Consider the following 27612-nt stretch of genomic DNA (forward strand, 5'->3'; position numbering starts at 1 on the left):
CTCTGTTGTCACTATGTTTGTCAGTTGTGTTGCATGGTAGAATCCCAGTCTGTGATTGAGGTACCAGAGCGTTATCATAGTACAAATAATCTGTTTTCAAGGAAAAAGTGTTAAATATGGTGCTCCGTGCCTAATAATTAAATAAGTTTATAGAAAAGTTTATTTTCTACTAACGTGTTGGCTAGTATATGCACATGGTACCATTCAGCTAAAGGAAGAAGTCTGTTTACTGAAATTCTGTCATCCTCTGTTTCCCCGTTTTATCCAATAGGAACAAGCAGCAACAAGATATCACACATCTACTGTTCCAGATATTTCCCAAACAGCTTCTCCAAAGAAGAGAAAAATCACTGTTGGACAAAAAAATTATGTGGTGAGTGGAGTGAAATTACTACTAAGTCCATTTCCCACTTGTCCTGTCCTGAGTCCTTGCTGAAATAGCATGAAAAGTGAAAATGATGAGCTTCTCTTCATGTACCAGCAGATCTCTACAGTCCCTTTCTATCAACCATATAACTAGAGCATGTAAAAGCTTGGTATCAGTTGTAGGCCAAGTGCTTCACAACCCAGAACATCGTGCGCGTAAGCCCCTGCACAGGACAATCTTATGTGTATGGCAGAGATACCTCATTCCAGTTAACCCAGACTTTTAAATCATGCTGTCAAAATTCAAGACAAAATGTTTCAAAAACAACCACCACTGACCCCAAAGACCATTCAGTAGGCATGCCACTCCCTCTCAAGTTGGAGCTATATATAACTTCAAATGCTAGCAGCTAGGGCTGTACCAGGACATAGCTCTGGACCTAGAGTTTAACAGGGATGAAATCCTCCTTGGTATCTCGAAGGAAAAGGGTGTCACAAAGGAAGAACTGAATTGTTACGGGATAGCAGATTTCCTGAACCAGGGCTTCAGTCAATTCTGCTGGGAGGAGCTATTAGCAAGAGCAGCAGGTTCAAGCTGCTTTGTGTTCCCTTCTAATGAAAATCTTCTACATTCTGAAGTAGGTAAGACTGCAATTGCTTTAGGAGTGTCCTTGTCCTCCTTTGGTTTGTGTTAGCGAGCATGCTCTTGAGACCAAAGCAAATAGCAAATTTGGTTCTCAGAAAGTGATCAGAACTGCCTGGGCATATACAGCAAAGGATCAGCAGGTGATGGTTGAAAGACTGGGACAAAGGAAACCACTGAAAAAACAGTGTCTTTGGAGGCCATTGCAGACACACTTGATCATCTCTATCTATCCAGCTGTGAGACAGGCACTTTGATCTGCTAGGAAACGTGACCCCTGTCCTCGAGAACCTTCATCACAAATACTGCTCAGGGCTTGGTGAGTCCAAGCAATGAATGCTGGTGTAGGAGGAAGGTAGAAAGAGAATTGTGATGTTATGAGGTAGCTGTCTGGAGGGTCTGAGTGTATGTACAGCTGTGGATCACTGTGCTATAGTCACGGTCTGAAGAATATAATATTACTCTGGATGAGGTGGTGAGGAAAATGATTTTGAACAGGAAGACATTTCTGGCTTTGGGAAAGAATATGTATCCCTCTGAGCTGCACTAGTAAAATCAATTCAGCTGCTCAAGTGCACCCTCCTTTTCTGGGGATGGCAGATAATGCTTTTGGTGCCCTTCAGGGTGTACCTAAAGGATATTAGATCAATAATCCCTCTTACTTACAGATGAAGTCTGAACCTGGGGCTGGAGTCTTGCTAGATACTTCTCTGCTCTGCTTTGTGGGCAGGCTGGGACTAGGGGTATTTTGCAATTCATGTGTCTAATGGTTTTCCAGTCGTGATCAGTAATGCATAGGGCAACAAGGAGGGGGGTTTAAGATAAATGCTATGGCCAGGAACAGTCTTTGGAAAAGTTCTCTGCATCTCACCTTCCCTTTAGCATCCCTTCCCTGCATTCTAGTAAAGCTGTGCTTTAAGGGCCTCCAGAGGAGGAGACTGGGCCCAAACCATCATGTTCATTAGTCTGTGATGGACCTATTCTTCCCAAATTTATCTAACTCATGTATGGCTTGGTGTTCATAGAATCCCATACCAGTGAATTCCACGGTTCATTTTTATGTTGAGTAGAAAGAATGTGGGGTTCTTTTGGTTATTTTAAATGTGCTGCCTCTGATTCTTCTTCTGTGTAAAATGATGAATTGTTTTTATTATTATTTTTTGTGTTATCTGTATCAGTCACAGTTTTCTGTGCTTCTTTATGATCTTTCTTCCAGTCTGGAGATTCTGTGCTAGTATGTGCTGTCCCTTTGTGTATCACAGAATTGCAGAATGATTGGAAAAGACCTCTGGAAGTCATCTGGTCCAACCCCTTGTTCAAGTAGGGTCACCTAAAGTGAAGTGCAGACAATTCTGTGGTGCTTGGCAGAGCTGCTTTCTAAACTGCCTGCCAGTACTTGGGAGATTCCTTCCAGCCTTGCTATAAGCATTTCATGTCTCTTCATAGAATCATTAGCACCTTTTCCCTATTTTTATTTGAATGAGTGCTTTATTAAACAGAATGGCAGCTGAGCATCCAAAGAAAGGAGGCATTATCAGGTGTAAGCTTGCAGGCAAAGGTGAAGAACATTAGGATAGCTATGCCTAAGCATATCCAGGCCCCAAGAATGGCCACTCAGTTATTAAAGTCTGCACTTGCAGAATAGCCTGTCAACAGTGTGAGGCCTTCTTTGACTTGGTAGATAATTACATCTATGTTAATAGGACTTGCACCTTCTCTGAAAAATGTCTCTCTTATGGTCACTCCAGGCACTTTCATGTGTATCTCTGAGTTCTCCTGAATGCTACTAAGTTCTGAGCTGTGATGTTAGCTTGTAATAGTATGTCCCAGGCCTGTTTTGTTAATAATAACTTTTTTCTTAGATGGCTTTTAGAATTCTACCCTCTGAGTTTGTTAAATGTGCCTATTCTTTAATGCTGCTGCTTTTTTTTGAGCAAAGCAGCCCTTTTTTTTGGAGCATCTAGCAACACTGCCTAAAGCTGCCTGGAAGAGGGAAAGAGAAATAGACAACTGAGGTCTCACACATTCTCCTTCACATGTTTCTCACTGTGTGGAAAAAGAAAGAACACAGTGCCTGATGCACAAGACAGCAAATGGATTAGCAGGTTAAAAGCAGCAGTGACAAAATACAAAACTTCTGCAAGAGACTCCTAGGCTCAACAGACTGGGTTGAGATGAGGGTTCTTAGCTCTTCTGCTGCCCCGTGCTACCTTGGTCACCAGAAGAGTCATGCCCTAGCCAGCATCTTCTCCATCCCACTTCCTTGAATGGACAGTGTTGGTAGCAGGTGTGGGGTCAGGGCTGGCCTTTCTCTCACTTGCTGCCCTGATCATTCCCAGAGCAAACTTAGGAATTTTCCTTTTTAGCAGCTGAGAAGCATCTCCTCAGAGCTAGGCAGTGTCCTCTGCAGTTGTGGGCATGCACAGTCTGATTTGCCTCAGCATGTCATTTATCAGTCCCAGGTTTTCTGCCTGTGAAGGAAAAATTTAGCACAAGCACTATAGCAAGAGGTCTTGAATTTCACTGTTTGACACCAGCAGCTTAAGCCATTGCTCCTGCTGAGTCTTCAGAGTCCATTTCTCTCCTCGATTGAGCATGAGAGCCTCAGTTCATACTGCCAGCCCAACGATAATGTGCTGTTGACTCATGAGCATTAGCGTTAGGGCTTCAATTGCTGTGCAGGCTGCGTGCTAGGACACTTGCTCTTACGCCCTGGTGTCAGAGCTCATGCCACGGCTGACGTGTGCTATAACTGTGCGTGCTGCCTGCCAGCCTCAGGTTGCAGGATGATTCACTACTGGTGCTAGTGCCTGGGTTCGTGCTGTAGCTGCTGAGCATCCCCTGATGTCTGTCCTACTGCACAAGCATCAGATTTGTGCTGTTAAGCTGTGTCAGTTCTTGTCCTGGTGTTAATGCCAGGGCTCTCAGTGATATTTGTAACTAGCTTTCAAATGAAACAAGCTAAGGTGCCTTTCTGCTCCTGGAACGTCAGTGCTGCATTGTGGAATTGCTCTGTACTGACCCTCCAGATTGCTGCTTTGATCTCACAGGGAGTAGTACCGTAAAGTGTAGGCTGGAGAAGGGAGCAGGCTGTTCTTGGGCAGCCAGGGCCTGCTGTGTAAACAGGGCTGGAGTGAGGGAGAATTCAGCTAACTGGTGTGGCTCTTCCCTTTCCCCGCAGCGGGGCCTATGTAGACAGCAGTGGCTGCAACAATCTTCTGCTCGCGCTCTCTTGTGTTTAAACTGTTCATGGGAAGCAGGCACAGTTGTTGCAGAAACAGTGTCAAATCTGCTCTCTGAGTGCTCTGAAGAGTTGAATCAATACAGGATTAATTTCCTCCCTTTTTTCTTCTACGGAAGCCTCTTGAATCATTCCATGCAGCATCTTTCTTCTGTAGCCATTGCTAGTTGCTGTCATATCCAGACATTCCTTACTGTTGTTTTACCATCTTCTGATACCAGCAAGCTGCATGGGTAATTTTTGCAATAGGCCAGAGCTGTGCGGATTACGGAAGAACTCTGCCTCGGGCTAGGGAAAAATACCATGCCTGTTCCACAAGCCCTGATGATGGCTCTCACTGGTAAAGACCATATCTAGTCCTCACTGGCAAAGGCCGTTCTAAAGTTGTGCTTGTTGGTCCTCGAGCTGTCTGACTTTTACCTGAAGTACAGAATAAAGTCGGCGTACAGGGGAAGCAAAAGAAGGCAAGCAATGTTTCTGAGCCTGAGTGGAGGGAAGGGGGGAGAGAGTGTTTGTACCCTTTCCTTATTTGCCTGGGATCTTGTGTGGCAGGCTCATCAACTAGCTTTGGAGAATTGCCCCAGGTCCTAATAAGGATTCTTTTTAAGATACAAGAATGATTCCATGGCGAGAAAGTTTTGGGATAGGCGGTTGGCTCTTCAACTTGTGGGTTCCATCCACCCCATCCTCTTCAGCTTTTCTCTGTAATCATTAAGGGTTTAGAGCCATTTTTGAAGAACTTTTATTCTGATTTCAGAATCAAGGGCTTTTGAGAAACATATGAAAAAACATGTAACTTCTGGTAAACCTAAGAGAGATAACAAGGTCCCAGCGCCTTGCCTGACCTCTCTGACCCCATCTCTCTTTCCTGACTGCAGCTTTATGTAGTCAGTGGCAAACATGGGGCATCCACAAAGACTGCTGCAGGAAAATATTAGGTAGGATATAAGGGAATCTGCAGTGAATTGGCTCTGCTAACTACCTGGTTGACTGTGGTGGAGTTCAGCCTGTGGGCTGTAATGTGTCAAGGCAGAGTCCTGAATTCAGAATTGAGGAGTTCATGAAAACATTCTTGTTCCTTCTGTGAGACTGGATCTCCTTCTTCCTGTGTGCACACTGAGGGGGGAGCAGGTTTTCAGACAGTTTCAGGAAGGTGCTTTTCTGTTTTGTCCCCTGGACCAGCAAAAGCATGACTCTGCTCACTCCCATGTCTTTTTCCCTATATCCCAGTTCTCATTTGATGATTACTGCTCTTGTCCTGTGCTATGCTCACTCTATTCTGGCTTATAAGGAGTTAAGAGGTGGGATCTGTTTGTAGGAGGAGGCAATGTCCTACAGGCATACAGGCAGAGCCAGAGTGTACTGCCACTGCCTGATGCCATTTAGCTGTGTCTGTAGCGGATGCTTTGTTGACATCAAGAAAAAAAAAAAGGATGCCTATGCCAAATTCTGGAGTGTAGCACAGCTATCCCTTGAGTGCAAGTGTGCAGACCCTGCCATGTAGCGAGGCTGGGTTTCTGAAGTCTGACCCAGCTTACGTCTTGGAACCTGGAAGGCAGGACTCAGGTTAGGGGTGAGGTGTAAAGCTACAGCAGCGCCTTGCTACAGGCTTGCTAGCCGTGCTGGGAGCTCGGTGTGCCCCGCAGCACTGAGAGGCGGCTGCCCAGACATAGTGAGTACATGGGAACTGATACTGTTGTATATAGCAGAACTTGGTTTCATTCCTGAGTACCCTGTTTTGAAAGAATCAGGAAATTCCTCAGAAAGAATTCTAAACTAGCAGAAAGCTGGTTTAGGATGCAAGTCAAACATACAGAAGTGAGGAGCTCTCAGTGTATTATGGTTAATTGTGACAACTGTTTTGCCTCCTAGGTGCTTATTGTTGACCACAGGTAATTTTTTTTTGTTTGGCCTCTGCCTCATTTGTCCTGCAAAGTGCTCATGCGGAAGAGAGGCAATTTGGCTGACTAGTGCAGCTGTGCTCCTGGCACCTCCTGTCTGTGGAGCCTTTCACTATGAAGCTTCTATTTAATTTTGTAATTTTTTTTTGCATGGGCATTCATAGGACATTGCTATATAAAGATGTGCAGCTGTATCTAGACTTGAGTGTATTATTTATCCATGTGGGTACAGTACACAGAACTAAAGCTGTCCTTGAAAAGCCTTGTAAAATTTGATGATTTCCTGTTCTTCATATTTTATTAGGACCTTCTCAATCTTTTCAGTGGTCATATTCTTTAAAAACAATATGATACACCAGTCTCCTGTTTTTAGCACCCTCCTTGGTCTGTGGGTGAAGTAACAGAATTGGAAGAACTTCAAAGGGAAAAGAAATGTAGGAAAATGTACTCAGACAGAAAAGTGACCTATAGTGTCTGTACAGTTAAGTCTGCATCTCAGCTTCTTGCCAGTCTAAATAACCTGTAGGTGACTGTCACGTAGTTGCTGAGAAATGGACTTTAATCCGTGCTTTGCCATCTTTTGACACAAAAGGGACCCCATCTGTCTAGAATTGGGGGGACTGTGTCAGAAAAGTGCAGTGTGTGCAGGGCTTCCACCTGGGCAGATATCCTAGTGTTTTGTCCATGGGCTTGCACATAGGGGACAGTTCTTCTGAGGGAGAAGTAGTGAGCTGATAAAGGCAGGGCTGATCAGAAGTGCCTGCATAGTAAAGCACACTTTGCTGCAGGTCATGTTATGGTCACCACTACCAAGTCCAGCCCAGTTTTATCCTGGCCCCCTCACACGCTGGTGCTGTGTGCAGGAACCAAAGTTACACCTCCAGGCCTGACCCCTGCGTTCCAACATGGAATTGTTTGTGCTTTTGGAAGGCGGTGGCAGGTGAAATGTATGGATGTGTGTGGAGGTGGGGTGGCTGACTCTCCAGGAGCCTTGACTGGGGATCCTCAGGGAGGACTTGAGCTCTGGTGATGCCTGGATGGGCAGGAGCTGGTGGCTCTGGTTTACTTTTTTGGTGCTGTGTAGTCAAAGAGCAGACTGAGCCTTTGGTTTCTGTCTCCCATTCACAGCCAAGATCCCTCCCCTCCCCTTGCTGCTCACTCAGTGGAGAGATGCCAGGAGGAAAGGATGCTGTTAAGCTGCACTTTGCTCCAGTACTTGGCACATCCTTTGCAGTATCGGCTGTTTTCTGAGCAGAGATGCTGCCTGCCTCCTAACCGATGCAGTGATTCCCTATTGCTCCCCTTGAAAGGAGCTGGAATCATAACCCAGAGAGTGAGCGAGTGATGCAGCTACTGCACAGAGAGTGACTGAGAGGAAGAAAATTGGAGAGACTGGAATATGTGCCTGCCTCAGCAGCACTGCAGTGGTAAAGCCACTGACTGACTACATGCAGGTTACTGTTCTTTATGCATTGCTACAGAGAACCTAGAAGTCGGGATGAAATGCATCAGCCTCCTTTTCCACTGCTTCTCTATTGTCATCATGCATTAATTGCTGAGAGTTATTTTCCTTCCTGTGCCTGACTGCCTGCATCTCTTCTCGTACTGCAGGAGAGACAGTGAGGGAGAGAGCACAGCACCAGCCCGGTGTCCTGTCCCACAAGGAGGATTCTGCATGATGTGCCAGTGCAGTCAGGGACTGCTGCAATGGTGCACAGAACCTCTGGAACAGCTGGATTTGGGATTATTAATGCTTTATAAAGGTGTCCCAGACTCCATCTAGCAATTAGCTGGAGACATCAGCTGCCCTTTGGGGCTTGCTGACTGCTTTCTATTTTCCTCTCGTTGCTGGTTTCGCTCTCATCTGGGTCGACAGCATTTGAGCTAGGGGAAGGGACTTTCTTGGCCAGGAATTGGAGGGTGCTGTGTGGAAAGTGCAGGTGTGAGCTCTGGAAGGAACTGCAGTCTGACCAGCCATGGCTCAAGCAGCTAAACAGCTGAAGAAAATCAAAGATATTGAGGCTCAGGCTCTGCAGGAGCAGAAGGAGAAGGAAGAATCCAATCGCAAGCGCAGGAACCGCTCTCGGGACCGGAAGAAAAAGGTCAGTGGCACTGGGGCAAGCAGCCCTATATCCAGATGCCTGTGCTCGTGGCAGTGAATGCTGTTTGTGTTTCGGGGTGGGGGTGAGGGGGAGATGACAGAGGGGCAGTCTGGTCCCTATACAGATCTATGTGCAGTCAGCACAAGAAACAGTCTGCCAAACAAGAGGGCAACTTTGGGGGCCAGGAATCTGCTGTTTGCCCTGACAGCTTACAGAGGGCTGTATAAAAAAGCCAGGTGAAGGGAGAAAGGAAGTGAGGGGTTTGTCAGGGCAGCTAAAGAGACTCGCTCAGCCCGGTAACAGATTTGATCTCTAGGATAAAAATTGCTGGCTTTTAGCTTCATGCAATTTCCCAGAGTTGCTCTGTGTTTGCAGAGCAAAGGTGGAAGAGACCCCCACCCCTTTCTCTAGTGAAGGAGAAGTTTTGATGTCCACTCCATGCCCTGCTTGATCTCTGCCAGAACACTGAAACCAGGGTACAGCAAGAGTAGACCACTAACAGAGAAAGCAGTTTTGTACAGGGGACTGTGAGCTCTGCTGCTGCTTAGGGCAGGCTATATTTGTGAGTGGGATACAGGTCATCCCTCCCAGTAAAGGCATGTTACTTGCTGGCAGCAGGTGAGTGGAGGGTCAGGAGCAAGAAGAGGTGTCTTTCCCCTCTGGTGACACAGACATCCTGGAGCCTTGGGTCCACCAGCTGTTCCAAGCTGTAGCTCCTCTCTGGAAAGTCACTGCCAGTTTTTTCTTGCCACCAGGTTCCTGCAGGAACAGGCATGTTGTTAAGATAGCTTTTCTGCCCCTTGAAGACCTCTTGAACTGAATATTCTTCTCACAGCAGGGCCTGAGGGTGTATGTGCTATGCATCAATGCAGAGAGGCAGTGAGGAGAGAGGTGGAACCAAGGGTAATCAAGGATATATGTGAGAGGAGGTTGCAATACAGGGATGTCTTAGGTGGGCTTCTCCTCTGCCTTTAGCAAAAGTCTTGGAGATTTCCAGGTGCCCCCTCTGAGCACAAGCCTCACAGCAGAGCTCTACTGCTTGGAGCATCTCAATAGGTGCGCCCTGAGAGTCCCGAGAAGAGTCTTGCTGAGGTGCTGGGGACAGGCACTGCTAAGCAGCCCTCAGGCTTTTATTTTTCCTGCCACGCTGCTGGACAGCTGCCGGTTCAGGCTGTTTGGGCTAGTCCTGGACACTGGAATTCCTAGATTTCATTCATCCCTGTTTCTAGTGAAGGCTCAGTCTGTGAGTCTTTGTGAGAACCACCCTCTTCCCTTCTGCACCCCCTGTCCCACCCAGCACAGTGTTTCTGTGTCTTGGTGATGGATTGGGAGATCCAAGATACCTAAAAAGTGCTTGCACTTCCTCATGTGGAAGGTACTAGAGAGGGCACCTTCTCACCAGCTCCTTGTGAGAGACCTGAGTTGCACTTGCTACCAAGACACACTGTGATGCAAGTAAGGGAGCTGGAGAAGCACCACTGAATACGCCCAAAGGGGTCTGCTTCCCTGGGATGGGATAGACCTTACAGCGATAAACAAGCCTTTTGTAGCATACTCTTTGGGATTGTCACAGCATGGGGAGCACTGAGCAAGGTCTCTTTGCAGACATCAGCAGGGCTCTGGCGTGCTGAGGAGGAGTCAATCTTCAGCCATCCCTTCCTGAGTGGTGAACCTAGGGAACACACTGGCAAGGGAGGCCTGCCTGCCTCTCAGCTCGGTGACTCTACAGTCAGGGTGGGCAGAGCCCCTGTTCACTGTCCTCTTCTTCTTGGGACCAAAGCTGGGTGTAAGGATGTTCGCTTTTCTTAATGCCAGGCCATCTGACCAGGGCAGTCCAGGAGGGGTCTGCGTCTGCAGAGAGCAGCTAATTAGGGGGAGATCAGTGGCATTCAGGACAGATGGGAAGTCTGCAGACAGCAGCTAGGAAGCTGGTGTGGGGTCTTTCAGCTGCCACGCTGTCGTGTCAACTGCTGCCTTCTTCAATGATAACTCCTTAGTGCGTGTAGGCCCAAGGCCTTTCCCTGCAGGGCCTCTTTTACTCAAGACTGACAGAGCAGTCTCCTACGTTGCCAGAGAGCTGTAGACGGGTTCTGGTGTGAAGAACCACCAAACCAGGAAATTCTGCTATTGGGCCAGCTCTCTCATCCCCTGCCCCCAAAGCCCCTCTAGTGGTAGTGGTTTATTGTACATGTCTCCTTGGGGCCAAACTGAGGGCTACCAGGATATGTTGGAGTTTCTCATTCTGTTTTGCTGCAGCAGTTGTGGGGGTTTAATCTGTGTTTGCCTGGGTGTCTGTTAGTGCTCCTTCAGTCTGCATGGGATTCGTGTTGTGTCTGTGCAAAAAGTCTGTCTTTTGAAAGGCTCCTGCGCTGGCCACTGGAATGGATAGAAACCACTATTGTGTCACAGGGTCCCTCTGCTCCTCCGCCTGTGTCTGCCTGTTGTCTCTTGCTTTGTATACAGATACAGGCTCTTTTGGGCAGAGGCTGTTTATTTGCTCTGTTTGTACGCTGCAGCATATCAGTGTCTTGATTTATGACTGAGCCCACCATGCACTGCCGCAATGCAAGTTACGAGTAGGGGGGTAACCTATGATCCAATGAAGTGCTAGTGTGACACAAAGCAGTGGAGATGGCCAGAGGAAGGAGATGACGGCCCCAGAACAAATTTCTTCTCATCCCATGCAAGCTGATGTTATGTCTTGGGACATGAGAGCTTTGTGTCCTTTAGCATTTCCAGCCATTTTTGTGTGGATCCAGCCATGCGTGTGTCCCATGAATGGCACAGTTGAATCCTGCAAGAACCGTGTGTCCTGTGATACCTGGAGGCAGTGAGTGAGTTCTGTTATTTAATGCTGTGTTACCCAAAACCCTTCTCCTTGGACCATGATTATATTTGTTGCTTTTTAGTTTCCACTGCAATTTCTTGGCTTTTGTATTCAGTGCATGTAATAAGAACCTGATTGACCTTGTTCTGTCCATTTTCATGTTGTGTGCCTCTCATTTGTGTCTCAGCACAGGGGCAGTCCAGGTGTATAACCTTGTCACTCCTCCAGTATTCCCTGCCTCCAGCCTCTGTAACTCAGATGATGAGAGCTGATGTTTCATTTGACAGGGGCTGCATCAACGATTTAAGGAACGGTGTCTTGTCATTCACCCTTGCTCTCTGTGCAGCCTAGCCACACTTGTGTTTTGGGCCGAGCTGTCCATTAAACAGCCAGACATGTCCTGAAGAGTGCTCCTGCTCTGTGGGCTCTGCATCATGGCTGGAGGTTGCCTCAGTCTGAGGATGACCCCAGGGAGCAAGCTTTCAATAGTCCTGCCTGTTCCCACATTTAGTCCAAGTGCTGAATTGTGAGGAATTATGAGGTCTAGTATAATGTGTTGGTGGCTTTTCAGGGTGCCCTGCAGACAGGCAGGTGTGACAGAGAGCAGCCCGTGAGCAAAGGAGGGTGTGAATTGAATAACAGAAGTTCACTTGCCATTAGAGAATTTGCCAAGCATCATCTGGGTTGGCTTCTTGCTGTTCCTGCCGCAGTATCCTAGCTTCAAATCTCTGTGCATTTTGCTTAGATGGGCAGTTCACAGGGGACCAGAGCCACTCAGTTACAGCTGCTGGACTGCATGTGGAGTCTCTGATATGGCCAGCTGCACTGACAGGCAAGCAGTGACGGACAGTAGCAGTATCAGTGCTTTGGATGCAGCTGTCTTTTTTTTTTTTTTTTTTTTTTGCAGTTCTGGCAGGTAGTGATGGTCAAGAACACTTCCTTCCTTTCACTGCAGGTGTGCTGTGGTCAGGCAAGCTCTACAGGCAGAAAGCCCTCACTTGGAAGTCACGCAGAGCACTTAAAAGATACAGTCCTGCCTTCTGAAGGGTTAGTGGGGAGCAGCACAACACATGATGAGAATGTGATGTTTTGACCCAATTTGTGAGGCAGGTCTGTAACTTGTTATGTGAACACACTGTTATCGAATCCTTTTTGAGTTGCACGTGGCTTTGTTGTGGTTATATATTAAAGGTAGAAAATGGACCAAATCCTTTCCCAGGAATTTTGGAAGCATTAGCATAGCTCACCAAATGGATTGTTACAAAGGGCCCAAATTTCTAACCCCAAACTGGGGCCCAGAGTACTTGGCTCGAACTTTGTGTCAAACATGCAGCTATAGGCACCTTGCAGCTGTACCAAGTGCTCCCAGGATAGGTTGCTGGTGCCTGCAGTGCCTTGCAACCTGACAAGCTTTGACTGAGACCAAGAAGTAAAATAAAAGTTAATACTTTTATGAAAATCATTCTTCCTATTGAAGCACACTTATTCTGGTACCAAATTCAGCCAAATATCCAGTCAACCATGAGGAGGGGCAGAGACCTTCATCTTGAGGAGTACAGAGAGGCAGATACCAGCCATGCTCCTCAGTTGGCAAGTGAGCATGCAGGACTCATGAAGCAGGAAGCTGGAACCTCTGAAACAGTCTATGACGAGAGTTATGCAGCGAATAAGACCAATGGCACTTCAGTAACAGCAGCAATGCTAATAATGTCCAAAGAACTCCTCAAGTGCACATGTGAGAGCATGTGCAGTCTGTGTGCAGCGTAACTGTGGCTACTGGATTAAATAACAATCTAACCAGATGCTCAGAAGGAAATTCCTATGATAATTGCTATCAATGTTTAAATGATAAATTATTAGTATGAAAGATGTGATACATCCTCTCAGTACATTCAGAGTAAGTTTTGCTTGGACATCTAAAGAATAGAGGACAAAGCTGTCTGAATTTACCACTTTTTTTTTCTTCTTTTCTTTGGGGGGGTGGGGGGTGTTGGTTAATGAGGAACAAACGGCTTTTCTCTTTCCACTTCTGTCTGGTTTCTTTGTCTTGCAAGTGTCCAAGGATAAGACAGTCTCTTGTTACGGATTTGTAGACCATCTTGCACAATGCAGTCTTGAATGGGAAAAGAAAATGATTCCTAATAAGAACCTCTCTGCATAAAACTCCTTGCCTTTTTTCTAGTTGTCTGTTTCCTGGAAACAGCACACAGACCAGTTTGAGGGTTCATGACTCTCTACAGTACAGGCTAGCACCCATGCTTGGTGCAGTGTTTCTTATGCATGCTGCAGCAGGAAATATTTTAGTGCTCACTATATCATACTGAAATACATCCCAGCAGGAGAGGCTGGGAGGGTGCTTCAGAGGGAGACAAGAAATTTGTGAGAGAGGGTTTGAAATAGGTGGGAAAGAAAGAGAGAGGTGTTTCTGTTTGGCAGGAGCTATGGCGGAGAAAGCTCTTGCACCAGCTAGAATGAAATGGTGGGGAAGGCCAAAGGGAGCACAGAGGAGTGAATGACCCCCTTTGTGTTCTCGAGCATGCATAAGGAATAAATGTGAACATAACTGGCTGACATGAACTGTCAGAAGAAACTGAAAGCTGAGGTGTGTGAGGTGAGTTGGAAGAGGAGCTAGATCCTGGATGGGCAGCTCTGAGAAGATTGAGGCGACGTGGAGGATGCTAATGAGAATGCTTTTGCATGAAAGAAATTTTGTATGCTTAGGAAGCTAGGGAAATGTGGGAAGTAGAACAAGTCAAGTAGGGTTTGGAACAACAGCCACAAGTTCAATCGGAGGAGCAATTACAGATGATTCCTTAGTAGGACAGTTGAATGGTCACATAGGGTGACCACGCTTGTGCTTGTTGTGTAACAAGCAAAACAGCTCAGTCACCTGCTGTTCACTGATGAGCTGTATCAGGGTGGAACTTAAGTCCAAGCTTAGGATCCCTGAGTTGGAAAATCCAGACACCCCTGTCAGAATTATGCAATAAGCACATGAAAAACTGGGGTGAGAAATCGCTACTGGAGTGCTGCCAAGGAGAAGCCACTGGGGCTATTCTCTCTGCTTGCCTGCCATCCTTTCCAGGGGCTGTCGCTAATCAGCAGCCTTCAGCTCACGCTGGGTTTAGAGGGGCTGCAGAGAAGAGTGATGGACAGAAGGAGGGCAAAGGATTTCAGCAGATCTGGGGAGCAGATGGCTTAGAACATCTCCAGGATAACTGGACTTCCAAGCACCATTGTGAATTCCTCCCATGAATGGCTGGCCTGATGCAGTTGCTGGATTGGGCTGCCTGGATTCTTGCATTCAGTGGCAGTAGATCCTGCCAAAGATGTGACTGTCAGCTGTCAGCCTGGGGCTTCACTGGCTGCTGGGAGCTGTGTTGATATCTAGCCTGCAAGCTGGAGCTCATCAGCAGGAGAAAGGACCATGCCACCTGCAGTCTCAGAGCATAAAGCTGCTTTGTCTCCTTTCTCTGCCTGCTCCTAGAGCAACAGCTCCAGCTGTGACTTCTGTTGTCTCCCACTGCAAGTTTTGCTGGTTCCATCAGCCAAAACTCCTCCTGCCTCTCCTTGCATTGCAAGAGCAATGACTATGCAGGCACCTTCCCTGAGAAGTTAACCAGCTTGTGGTGTGGCACAGCATTGAGGAAGGCACCTTTGGGACCATGTGAGATCAGTGCCAGGTGAGGCCATGAGGACACCGGATGCTCCAGCTCTTTGCAGCCAGGATTGGGTGTCTGGACTCCAGTACTCTCTGTCTGAGGCACTTTTTTCTGCAAAGGAATTGGTATCTTCTGGCTGGAACATGATGCTACTGTACAGTGGCAGGGAGAAGGGGCATGGGATATCAGGATGGCTAAAGCCTTTCAGACTCAAGGAAGCCCTAGCTTTTACCACTCTGAATGTAACCAGAGGGACAGTGTAGAGGAAGAATTAAATTGTGTGACTAGGAATGGGCTCAATCGTTAGCTATCTATTCTGTAGGCTTTCAAAAGGATTTTGCAAATGAAAAGGTCTGTCTTAAATCTTTCTGTGGGTTGTGTGTGTGCTAGGTTCAAAGCAGAAGTACAGTGTTGAATCGTTTCTGCTGTAATGTCCAGTGTAAAGCTGGGAAGTTGTTTTGTATACACAGCTGCTGGCAAATTGGAGCAAATTGTGAGCTCCTTTACAGGTGATCCGGTGCCCTGAGGAGGATTTGTACCCCACCTCTGCTCAGTGTGCCAATGTGGAACTGCTTTGTGTGACTACAAGGTAACTGTGACCCTCCAAGCTCTGTCAAGGTTGTTGAGGAAGCAAGTTCCATTCAGGGTTTGGGGAGAATTATGTCAGCTGGCTGCACTGTCGAGAGATTTGGACCTCTGATTCATAGAAGCTTAATAAATATTTAGTTCTTGCTTTAGGCTGGGTTGGGAAGTACAGGGGCTGTGTGTGACGATGACTTCCTCTGATGCTGTTTATCTGACCTGCCACTGGAGTCCTGTACAAATGGAAATGCTGTCAGGATTAAAAAAAGCATCAGTGCTGCTTTGTACTGTACTGCTCTGCTGTCTGAGGCCTATAAGGGGGCATTTTTCTCACAAGCCACTAAGGTTTCCACTCCATCTCTCTCTGCGTCTCTCTGGTATGGCCTCAGCAGGAAGAAGAGGCTGTTTCAAACTTACCGTTGAGTAAACTATGTCCAATTTCACTCACTGCTGCTCACAATCACCCTGTAGCATTTTTCTATTAGGTTGCAATGCAGCATGCGCTGGTTATAATGGGAGCATCTGTGCTCCCAGCATTTGTATTTTCTTCCCAGTGTTTGCATTAAGTATGGGGGAGGGATGGCAGAGGACAGTGCATGGCATAGTTGTGTGCAGGAAGGAAAATGGCAATGCAAAAATTACACAGGTCTCAGTGTTCCTTCACAGTGGGGAGGTTACAGGAGTTTCTGGCTGAGCACAGTTTGTTGCAATGGGCACAGATCAAGAGCTCTCTTAGATGGCCCAGTTAGAAAAATCAGAACATTTATATGGTAGCAGTTCCTCACTGGTGTTTACCTTTTTCTTCTTTCGCTGTCTGCCTTGCCCTTTGCAGGATGTGGTGCCAAGAAAGCCTAGTCTCTCAGATAATGTGAGCTAATATATAATGAACCATGTTTGACTCGAAGTCCATGCCTTTCCCAGTAAATAGTTGTCCACGAATACTAAAGTCAGTTGTAAGTGAAGAACAGCTTGTACAGTACTTAGCTAGCAAGGCATTTTAGAGCCTGTGCCTGTGTCCTTTCCTGACATTTCCAGGCAGGAGGGAAATGCAGTGCCGTGATGGGAGGGGGAGTGGCTGGCGGGTAGAACGCAGGCAGAAGTCAGGCATCTGGATGTGAGGGATGCCAGGTCAGAGCATAACTGCTGCTGCAGGGACTCGCGATGCGGGAGGAGGCACTGAGCGGAAGCTAGTGCCATTCTGCACTGCTGCTCTGCAGGCTCTTAAATCAGTCAGGTAATAATGGCATCTGTATCTGCTTGGTGAGCCCACCAGTTATCGAGGTACTGGAATGAGGTGAGCAACATTTGAAACCTTGTAGCATTCAGAAATCTGTTTCAGGAGCAAGTTCTTTCAAACTGTGCCCTATCCTCAGCACCTGGTCCCTTGGCCAAGGTGTCTCCCAAGCAGGGCACTTGCTGTGTACAGGGAGTGAGCCCCTTGCTCTAGACAGGAGGACAAGAAGCAAAGGACAGTGCCCTTTGTGAAAGTCCTGTGCTTCACAGCCTGTGGGGCTCGATTTATTCATGCTAGGAAGTCGCTGTAGTGTGCTGAAGCTGAGGTACAGCAAGCTAGATCTGAGCTCAAAGGAAAGCAGCTTTACTGCTAAAATTAGAAGTTTAGTCTGAATTATGCTAATTTGTTTTAATTGTCTAAGTATGTCAAGGTTCTTCAGAAATGTACCCTCTCTGTGCCGGTCTGGAAAGGTGCAGCATTGCTGGGGGCGTGATGGAAGGATGGGTCAAGGATTGCAGAGATTTCTGTGTTCCCTGTCCTACTTATATCTATCTCTCTAGCAGTCCTCACCTCCAGCTCTCAAAGTGCCGTGAGGGTAGATTCTGAAAACATTAGCGCTGGATTGGATAGACCAGCCTTGTTAAAACCTTGGATGAGTAGAGGGCAGCCTCCTGGGTGCAGGGAAGTTCCTGACACCTTCTCTCTCTAAGGGCACTGCTCAGTATGGCAGAACCATCTGAAAAGTCACATTTCCTTTCACAGCTGAACTATGTCATGTTTTGAGCTACAACGCTGCAAACAGCAGCAAAATTCAAGCTCCCTTCCTATTTGCAAACCAAATTTTGCTGACTGGGTGAAACATTAAGCCAGAGCCATACATTTCTGTGTAGGGGCTGCAAATGTAGAGGACTATGTTAAATTGACGGCTTCAAAATGTTACAGCCTCAGTGAAAAATTTACAGCAGAAACAAAGCAGCAGGTATTCACTGAAGTGTCTTGGGAGGTGGAGGGAGAGAATGCAGCAGCAGGAGAGCATTTAGAAAACAGACGAGGTTTCTATATTTATACAGAGATGAAGAAAGAAGGAGAGAGTGTGCGTGCATGCACGTGTTTGTGTGTGTGTGTGTCCCCAGGTCACTGAGAAGACTTCTGTTTAAGCAAAAAGGTACTGCAGCAAGACAACAAGCAGAAATGAAGGCTATGGTCCTTCACTACACTGTGGTGACAGGACTTTTCAGGGCTTGTAGGGTGCATTCACATGCGTATGTTGGACCTTTTAAATGGGAAATGCAGAGAACAGAGTGCTGAAACCCTTTGCAGAGTATAAACTATGTTAGATTGTCAACTAATCTGATGGTTTCTGCAAAGGAATAATAAATATTCTCACCTTTTTACAGTGTCATTTGTCCAGGAAATGCATAGTGTATTCAGAGCCCATATAGTTCTGTCATGATGCCATGCCTGGAATGGGGAGCACTGTGTCTTTCCCAGGACTTGCTGATTACAGCACAAAGCAAAGAATAAGATAAATGCTATGAGAATGTGCTGTTTTGGTGGGTGAGACAGACAGGTGTGGGGTGAGCTGAGGACAGTTTCCAATTTAACAGTGTACTTCCCAACTTGTACAGAGCATCTCTGAATGCAGGGAAGATACCGCCCCTTTCTGTGGATGCCCCCATGAGCACTGTGCAGATATCTGACTGCTGGCCATGGGCAGCAAAGACACTGACCTATCAGTGTGACTGCTCCATTGAGATTGCGTTCCAATTCTACCCCTGTGTCATCTGGCTCTTTCATGGACCTTGAGGCAGTACAGATGCCTGGCGTCCTAATGCACTGGATGGGATGTACTCTGATGGTCTGTCATCTATTTTAACGGACATACTGGGAAAGAGAAGAGGGTAGTGTCTGTGCTGTCTCCTCACAGGGACTAAGCTGTCTGCTCAGCTGTCTGATCGCCTGAACCGGCCTGTGGTCACACAGGGCCTCAGAGCCTTGCCTTGGGCAAGTGTTGTGGGAAATGCTATACTAGGTTTTCCAAGCATTTGACCCCTTCCATCTCCAAATATGCTCCTACTAAACTTACTGTCTTCTCAGATACTTAAGCAGGTTGCTCTCCTTCCTCTGTCCCCAGCTGGAGGCACTGCCTCTCAGGCCTGAGAGCTGTGTCCTAGCATGCATACATTGCTCTGCTTGGAGAAGCTGTTCTGCTGGGCAGTAGATGCTAGTTTCTTCCATAGCCCAGATGTAAGTTGTCATTTACAAGTTAGCTGTTGTGAATGGCACTCGGAGACTTTGGAATCTCTTGTGCAAATACAGAGGGTCCTGGGCATTTCCCATCAACTTGCTAGCTCCTCTCATCTAGCAGCCTTCTGGGTAAAGTGCTGGTGATGTTGTCATGCCGTTTCCTGGAGTATGCCTTGGCTGTGCTGCTGGAGGTACTATAGTCTGCTCTGCTGCGTGCCTGGTCTCTCTGACTTAGGAGTTTGCCAAGAAAGACATGCTTGTGCTGGTTCTTTGAATGGACTTTGAACATGACTAGCTTTGCTGTTGGAACTGGAGAGTCCAAAAACAGTCCCTTTTGCTCCATTGTTCTCTATAATCTTTTAAAAACAAAGTTAAACTGGTGTTATCAGCATGTGGAAAGATTCAGAAACTGCCAGCCTTTTTAACACCTCGTATTAGTTGGCTGGGAGAAGCAAAATCTTAACATGCAACATCAAAACTGTGAAAAGATACTGCAACACAAGGCAAATTCTTACAAGTCAGTTGTCCCTCTTTTTGCAGGTGTCATCTGAGCTGTAGTGGTGGAGCAGAGAAATGGCTGCTTTGGGCTGTACTTTGCTTCTGCTGGAGAGCATCTGCCAGAGCTTTAGGTAGAGATGAGATGCCAACAAAGCTCTTTCTTTCATTCATGTGGATGGGGAGAGAGTAAAAGGCCTCTTCCTTTGGTCTGCCTGGCCATCAGATGTACTGTGTTGATGACTGAAGTGTGAGCTTTTACTGTGTGCTGTAATTGTATGCACACCTATTCCTTTTCTAGGTTCTTACTCTGCAGTTTGAATCAATAATGTTCTGCTGTAAATTATTTCCATGGACTGGGTTATAGGAGTAAATCGTGTCTTCTTTAAGGTGCTAAGCTTCAATAATCCAGTGTCCTTGACTTGCAAATCTCTTCACGGAGCTTTTCTTGTTTTGGGGTGTTGTTTGTTTTTCTTACCCCTTTTCCCTTTTTCCCCTCCATTTGCCCTGTGGTGGATGAAAGTACTCAAGCTGATAGTGGGCATGGGGAGTGGAGTGTGGCGTGGTGGTGTGCTAGAGAGTTGTCAGAAAGGGAAAACTTACCTTGTCTTGACGTTGGACTTGCTTTTACTGCAGTGGGGAGAGTTATGGTTCTGTTTCCCATCTTTAATGCTGAAACAGAAGTTATATCTGTGGGCCACTGTCTCTGGCATGGGGGTATTTGAGCTCTAGGAAATGCCTGCATGGGGTCTGTATTTGGCCTGCAGGCTGTAATTTTCTAAGCTTTTTCATTCTTCAGCTCTTTTCTTGGCAGAATCATCTCAGCTCACAGTGACAGTAGATTTGGTCCAAGCAAGAATTGCTCAGTGGAGCATGGCATGGCAGCTCTCTTTACACGCAGCTTAGACGTGCCACTGCACTGATGCATAGCAACGTGCTCCTGTTAAAGAGCAACATGATGGTCAGCAGGCTGACCCCCTTTCTGTGAGTGCTGGGAAAAATGCTTCCTGTCAAGCCTGCTGTCAAAGGGCTGTGGAGCTGAGATTGCAGTAAGAGGAGCTGCAGTATCACACGACAGAAGTATAAAATATCTGCTGCCCATCAGTACTGTATCAGCAACACTCCTCAAAACTTGTGAACTCATCCCTGCCAGTGGCGAGATACGCCTCTTGGACCTGCCAGAGGAGTTCTTCAAGGCCAGCAGCAGCTCAATAAGGCATAGACAAGATCACCCCCTCTCCATCCAGAGTGTGAGGCAGTGGCATTCGCTGTCTCCCAAGAACATTTCAGCCGGGACCCGCAGCACCCTCCCTGTGGGGCCTCTCAGTGCACCACCAGCAGCAGCCACAGAGGGGTCACATGAGGGACGTTTATTCTGCCTTTCTTGTACTGCCACAGACACTGTGGGTGAATTGCAGGTATTTGGGCAGAGGAGCTAGCATCTTTCACTAATTCACTCTGCTTTAAAGTTATGCTTTAGAGCTAAGAGTACACTGAGGACACTTGGAGCAAGCAGATCCAGAGGCTCTGGTCACAGCTGCAGTAGTGAAGCAACTTCCTCATGAAGCTTGGAGGCAAGGTCCAGTCACTGCCAAGGGGAATTGCGTACTGGGAGTTTTAGTCTGAACAGACTTCGTCTCTGATGAGGTGGTGTGTTTTGTCCATTTTGCTGGAAATAAATGCAGCATTGCACACAGAGGAGCAGAATGGAGGGTGCCCAGTAATAACTCATGCACCTGTAGTTTGTTCTGGACAGAAATAATCTATCGTAACATACTGGGAGAAAAAAAATTGCTCAGCAGAGGAGAAAACTTCAGCGTTTCCTTTATTGTTCTTGTGAGATTTCTGGGGTGGGGGAAAAAAAAAACAACAAAGCAAGTAACACACTTTTGTCCTCTTTCTGGAGCTGCAGCCACTGCAGTTATCTCCCCACCCTCAAGCTGCCTGCGGCTTACTGCCAAGCTTTGCCAGCAGGTTACTGGGATAATGGTAGGCTTGTTTAATGTTGAAAAGTGCCTGGAAAATATGCACACATCATTTTTATGTTTAAATTGAGAGGTACATGACATGCTAGTGATGTGATTGGGAGCTACCAGGAAACTACAGAGATTCAAGGAATCTCTTTGGGTGCCCAACCATGAAAACAAGGATGTATTTTTGGCTAAAGCAGGTACTTAGACTCTCCCTGTGCTCCTCCGACTTAAAAGGAGGAAATCTAAAGGTTTTAGGTTGAACTGCCTTTGTGAGCATCCTCTGTAGCTGCTGTCAAAGATCCTGTGATGCTTTTCCCAAGAAAGTGTGTGTGTGTATGCATGCATGCGCACATGTGTGGATTGACTCCTCTGTTCAGCCAAAATCTTTCTTGGGTAATTGCATTCTGCTTCCTTCAAGTCCCTTGTTTCTCCAGTTCCTGGAGTTCTCTGTAGCATTTCTGTGGTCTGCTGAAGGCTGCCTCCTCTTACTCAGTGTATGAGAACACTAGTTTAGTGAGAGGGCGAATGAATATATGGGAAACTTTGCAATTGTGGAGTAGGCTGAGTCTTGAAAGTGGTGGAAATGGCAGAGTGCAGGACATAGATGTTCTCTCTGTAGGAGACTGCTTCAGGTTTCTGTGTTTCATATTGTAAAGCAAATTCTGTCAGAAGTGTAGCATAAAACCCCCTCGAATGTCTCAAATCTTCCTCTGTGCCCTCACATTTTGGAGCCTCTTGGATTGTACCGAACCACCCTAACCTGGTAGCTCAGTAAGGGCACGTGGTATGCAGGGGTCAGTGTCTAGCATTTCCTGCCACTGACAGCACTGGTTTTTTGCAGAGCCTTAGGGAATCCTAGTGCTAAATGCTACAAGAGTGTTCATCTTTGAAGGTAAGCAGTTGTGCAGTCCTTTTGAGCTTGGAGGTGTCCTTGCAATGCAGGGGATCTCTGTGAACTGCTGGAGAGGGGATCAAACCGCCTGTTCTTCCTGTGGTTTGCACAGCCTGTTTGTCATTTGGAATTACTTCCTCCTCCTCCGCCTGTGATGCAGTGGGAGATGGGGACAGTGTTATGCTGCATGTTACTTGGCTCCACTGGCTTTTCTGTGGCCTGTAACAGCCCTTCCTGATTCCCCATTAGCTGCTCTGTGGCTAGCACTCCTGCGGTGCTCAGCTCCCAGCGCTTGCTGCCGGCACTGATAACCTGGAGTAAGAGCATCTTATTTTTGAATCGGGGTGGGGGGAGAATTTTTTATTAATAACCTGAATTACCCTGTGAAACAGCAGCTTGTCTGATGTTAAATATTAAATTTTACTAAGTGGGTGAGCTGGAGCACAGAAACAACAGAAATGACTTGCTGTGGCAGGAGATGGCAGCGGTGCCTGCCAGTGTGCATTAATCCTTGCTCCTTGGAGAGTCTTCCATCTTCAGGGCAGTCAGGTGCTCCTTCATGCAGCTCCCCAGCTTCTGAATGGCATTTTGCATGCTTTAAAGAGATCAGCATATCAAAGGCTGGCGGATCCTCTCTCTGGCGTTGCCATGGCAGCAGCAGCTGAGAGGATTTGGATGTTTCTGGGATGGGACTGTGTTGCTGGGTGTGTTGGGGCAGAGCAGGGCTGCTCCCCAAGCACCGGCATGCGGTGTCGTCATGGACACGAGCATGCCTGGTGCTGCCAGTAGCATGTGGATCTTCTGCTGGTAACGGGACCGTCTGCCCCAGTTTAGGGGTGCCGTGATGCAGACCTCTGCATCTGAACTGCTCACCTCAGCTCCCTCTAGTCTGGGAGAGAAGGAGGGAGTCTCTCCCATGCTGCGCCGCACATGGAAATAGGTCAGCTGAATTATACCCTTAGCAATGCTTGTTTCTCTCCACTGGCTCTCCAGGGAGCCGAGGCAGAAAGCCCTGCTTCAAGTGTTGACTCTGTAGGTGCCTAACACTGTTACGGTGAGCCTGCCCGCAGGATGTCTGCCTCAGGTGCCTCTTCTGTCCCCTGCAGCTCTGCACGTGCTGGATCCAGTGGATTTCCAGGAGTGAACATAAACCTGAGCTTTAAACACTGTGAAAATATGATACTGGTCTGGCTGGGCAGCACACTACAGCAGCATGATCAAGGGGTCTGCTGTCCTGATTCTCACTAGTAGTCTGTCAAGCTGTGTTTCCTTGGCAAAATGCCCCATCCTCCTTGTTGTGTTTTGTGAAACTGCCGTTTGGAATTCAGTGCTGTCTTGTGAGCATTTCTCTTTTAGGTGGGTGATCCTGGCATCTCCAGCCAATGTCTGCTGAGGGGACAGGCACATGTATGACTTACTCTGACATGCACATAGCAGATGTCCTTTGGGGGTGTGATGGTGGGCACTAAGGAAAAGCTGGGTGGTTTGATGAAGGAGAGTAGGCAATTTTGAGTACCCTGCCTGCTCCTTGTGCTGCCACAGCATAGACAACCATCAGTCTTGTGGCCTCAGTGCTGTTGGCCACTGCAGACTAAAGGAGATGATGAGGTGGTAGTAATATGCTGTACCATGGTTTTTGGTGAGTGTGGCAAGCTGTCAAGTTTCTGTGCCATCAGCTTACAAACTCATCTGCGCCAAAAGGTGCTTTCTGTTTTCATCGCCTCCATGTACACAGTATAAACTTCCCTGCTTTCCCAAGACGAGGCTAGGCTCCCTAATGGGGCTGGGGACCCAGTGCTTCTACAGGTAGAGGCATTCCAACAGATGTATCTATTTTCTATGTAATATCTCTGAAATTATGCTCTTGAAGTGGAAGGTGTGCCCATGGCAGAGGGGTTGGAACTCAATGACTTTTAAGGTTCCTTCCAACCCAACCCATTAAGTGCAAAAGAAGTGCATTTCTGTTGTCCATCTCCGAGAGTCAGGTAAAGTTTCTGTCTCCAGAGAGCTTCCATAGCACTAGCTGTGGCCTATAAACCAGGCTTGTCTTAGGGCATAATTGGACTTTTTCAATAGCAATTTCCTGCAGAAGGTCTAACAAGACCTGGGGTATGTCTGGTCTGTTTGTGCAGGCATCCACTCTCAGGAGCTCCTTATTGCAGCATGTCACAGTATTTTCCCAGACTGTATTTACATTGTCGCAGTTCTGACCTGTGCCTGCAGGTGCAAAACAGAGGAGCTGGGGTGCACATCAGAGAAGAAAGAAGGCAGGTAAAAGGATGTTGTTGACAGGAGTAGAACAGAGACCATGAAAGTCATTATAATACATTCAATTTTCTCTTTGTGAATTTACCCTGAAGTAACTCTGAGCTGATTTTGCTGCCAGGCTGCAGGGGACCTGTGGGAGAACAAAACCTGATTTGTTCTGTAGCATGGATTCATAGGAGCACTTAGGGGTGCTCCACTGCTGCCTGGGTGGTGACTTGCCAGTGCCTATTCCCTAAACTCTGCCTGGTCCTGCTCTGCAATGCAGAATTCAATGCTGGACTGAGAGCATCTGCTGACATGCACAAGTTTTCCAGAGTTTAGATCAGGGTAAGCTAATCCAGAAACTACTGTTCTCTGGTCCTGGTTTTGCTTCTTTTCACTTCCACCTGTGCTTTAGTTCCCTGTCTCTAAAATCATACAATCATGGAATCACAGAATTGTTTAGGTTGGAAGGAACCTTTAAAGATCATCTAGTCCACCCCCCCTGCTGTGGGCAGGGACATCTTTCACTAGATTGGGTTGCTTAAAGCCCTGTCCAACCTGACCTTGAACACTTCCAGTGATGGGGCAACCACAACTTCTCTGGGCAAAATGGGGGTAGCTGAGTGAATATGTTCAGTCTGTGCTCCTCTGCTGGCTCAGGAGCAGATTAAAATGTGAGTGAGGATGTGATGTCCTTCCTCGCCACTTCCATTGAGGCTTCCTTCATTTACAGGTAGTGCTGGGGTGGCTCTCAGCGAGGGGTACAAGCTGATGCCAGACCAGTGGGTTTTAGAGCGTTCTGGAAGGATGGGCAAAGCACAGGGACCAGCTCCTGCCAGCCCTGAGAGCAGCCTGCTCCCCATTGCTGTGCTGACAACATCTCACAACTGGGAAAGCAGTGAAGGGGAATGAACAGATAGATGTCTTCAGGCTACCTCCTGTGATGCTGCTGTGTCCTTGCTGTTACCCCATGTCTTCCTGGGTAGGCACGTCTAATGCTCTTGGAGCAGTTGGAAGGACCTCAGTACGGCAGTACTGATACTCCAGGAAGCTGGCTTAACCTCTGTAGGTGCTGAATTAAACTCACTGAATGTCTAAGACGGAGGAAATTTCAAGCAAGTGTGATTCTGAGAGTCAAGACTGCTGTCCTGAACTCCCCACAGCAAGGGGACTTCAGGGCGTGTCCTGGTCGATCTGATGCATGATCCCTCTGCAATAAACAGCAAGAGGGCTGAATCCTGCCAGGGTGGCAAGGGGGGATGTGGACAAAGGCAGCATGCCCAGAAATCTGAATGTTTGCTCCTATCTCTGTGTGTATACTTTTGTAGGCACGTTGGGCTGCAGGGCAAGTGTAAACACCAAGCAGGTTGCCCTGGGAAAGGCCACAGAAGGGCTAGCTTTTCAGAGGCCTGTTTGACTCCTTGGTTAAGAAGGGTTATGTGAGTTTGTACGTGGTGCATAAGTAAGCATGTCATTAGTATTCCTCCATCCTTTCTCATCTGTGTTGTGCCCTTCTCTGAACTTCACCCCTGGCCTCTTTTGGAGGTCAGATATGCAGTCCCTGTACCACAAGGTCCTTGCCATATCAGGCTCACAGCATCCATCTCTTGAGGCTGTTTAGAGATCCCTTTCCTGAAAATGGTGATCCCTGATCTTTTCTTCTGAAGTCACACATGGAATTTCTTCTCTGTTTCATGTTGCTGTCTGGGCTGAGCCTACAAATGGCCCCTCTATCCTGCTGATGAGTTCAAAAGCATTTGCCTGATGTTGAAGGAAAAAAGGCTGCTGTTCCAGGAGTCCAGAGCTTGTTTTCTGGCATTTGCATGACATTTGAAGAAGAGAACAATAAATCATGTGCTAAGCGAGTTATGGGAAGAGTCTCCCCTATTTTCTTTGGCCTTAGTGCAGTGTCCTACGTGCCCCACATTGTAGAGCGGCATTTTTACAGTACACGTTGGGGGAGGAACGATGGGGACTGGGTTAGGGAAACAGTGGTAGGAGAAACTGTGTGAGACCTCTGTGACTTCTAAACAAGAGTTGCCTAAGTGAGGCTCATAGGGTAGGTTTGTGGGAGAGATTCTGGAAAAGCCGTCTGTGGCACTGGGGGAGTTAGCACTGGTGTGGGTACCTAAGTGCTGCAGCACAGAGGTCCAGCCTTCCCGGTGTAGCGTCTAATGTTATCCGAAGTACGTAAGGGAGCTGTTGTGAAGCTGTTGCAGATATATGAGGGCTGGTTCATGGCTGCTGTTCTGCAGAGTGCACAGTTGATGTGTCCAGTGATAGGACAGTTTTGTCTGTACCTGTGCTGTAGTGATGTTGACTGCTAGAAGCTTTGTCCTGCTGTGAGATTTCAAGTTGCAGGTGTGTGGTGGGCACCTTTAAGAGCAGAGCTGGAGAGTGTGATTTGTTCAGATCCCATTTTCCAGAGAAGGATTCATCTAGGCTGTGAAGAGGAGCAGTTGCACTGGTGTTTTGCAGGTGGCAAGGAAAGTTCACTTCCAGCAGTAAACACCCCCGCATGTCCTGTATGGTAGCTGACAGAGCTTTGGGAGGCAGGTTGCAGAGAGGCTTTGTTCCCAAATTTTTACTGCTGAGGCCAGGGAAGAGTGCTGATACTGCAGACATTCAGTGAAAAAGGTCCACTGGGAGAAATAAAATAGTTGATCTCCTTCAATTTTAGAACAATACTGAGGCTCCCATTAGCCCTGCTAGGTCAATGGAGCTCTATCCTCACTCCTATTCTGCAGAGTTGCTTACTTTCCAAAGTAGTGTATGAGTGAGTATTTCTGAGACTCTGGGACTCTGCTTCTCTCATCCAGAGGCATCTTATGTAATTGAATTAGACCTTAGGAAAAGCTACTGTGCGATGAAATCATCCTAAATGCTGATCAGTGAAAGCAGGGCTGTGGGCATACAACACAAATGTGCACATCTCTTCTGAATCATTCATTAATTACCCTTAAATGGAACTCATGGGTTTCAAGATTTCAAGTGGATTTTCTGCTGATCTGCCAAACTGTTCTTCAGATCATTGCAGTAACTGGAGAAAGGTGCAGGCTGTTGTACTGTGAGCAGGATGCAGTGACGTGGGCTGTTGTTCTTGCTGTAATGTTCATACCAGGTTGTCCAGGCGTGGCAAGGGTGCTCAAGAAATAATGAATCAATGGTATCTGGAAGAGCTAATCATGACGAAAAGT

At 47.2% G+C, this 27612-nt stretch overlaps 1 protein-coding gene across 5 annotated transcripts in view; it reads left to right on the top strand.

Moving 5' to 3' along the window:
- The first annotated feature begins 8112 nt into the window (after positions 1-8112).
- The window catches only part of ANK1 (ankyrin 1), a 68240-nt gene continuing 48740 nt past the window's right edge, over positions 8113-27612 (top strand). For all 5 annotated transcript variants that reach the window (XM_074852422.1, XM_074852424.1, XM_074852429.1 and 2 more), the window contains exon 1: positions 8113-8253. In XM_074852422.1, the coding sequence (XP_074708523.1) occupies positions 8128-8253 (126 nt within the window). In that variant the 5' untranslated portion in view covers positions 8113-8127. The remainder of the gene's footprint in view (positions 8254-27612) is intronic.

The sequence above is a fragment of the Strix uralensis genome, chromosome 28 (genome assembly GCF_047716275.1).
Source record: "Strix uralensis isolate ZFMK-TIS-50842 chromosome 28, bStrUra1, whole genome shotgun sequence".
NCBI classification, from domain to species: domain Eukaryota; kingdom Metazoa; phylum Chordata; class Aves; order Strigiformes; family Strigidae; genus Strix; species Strix uralensis.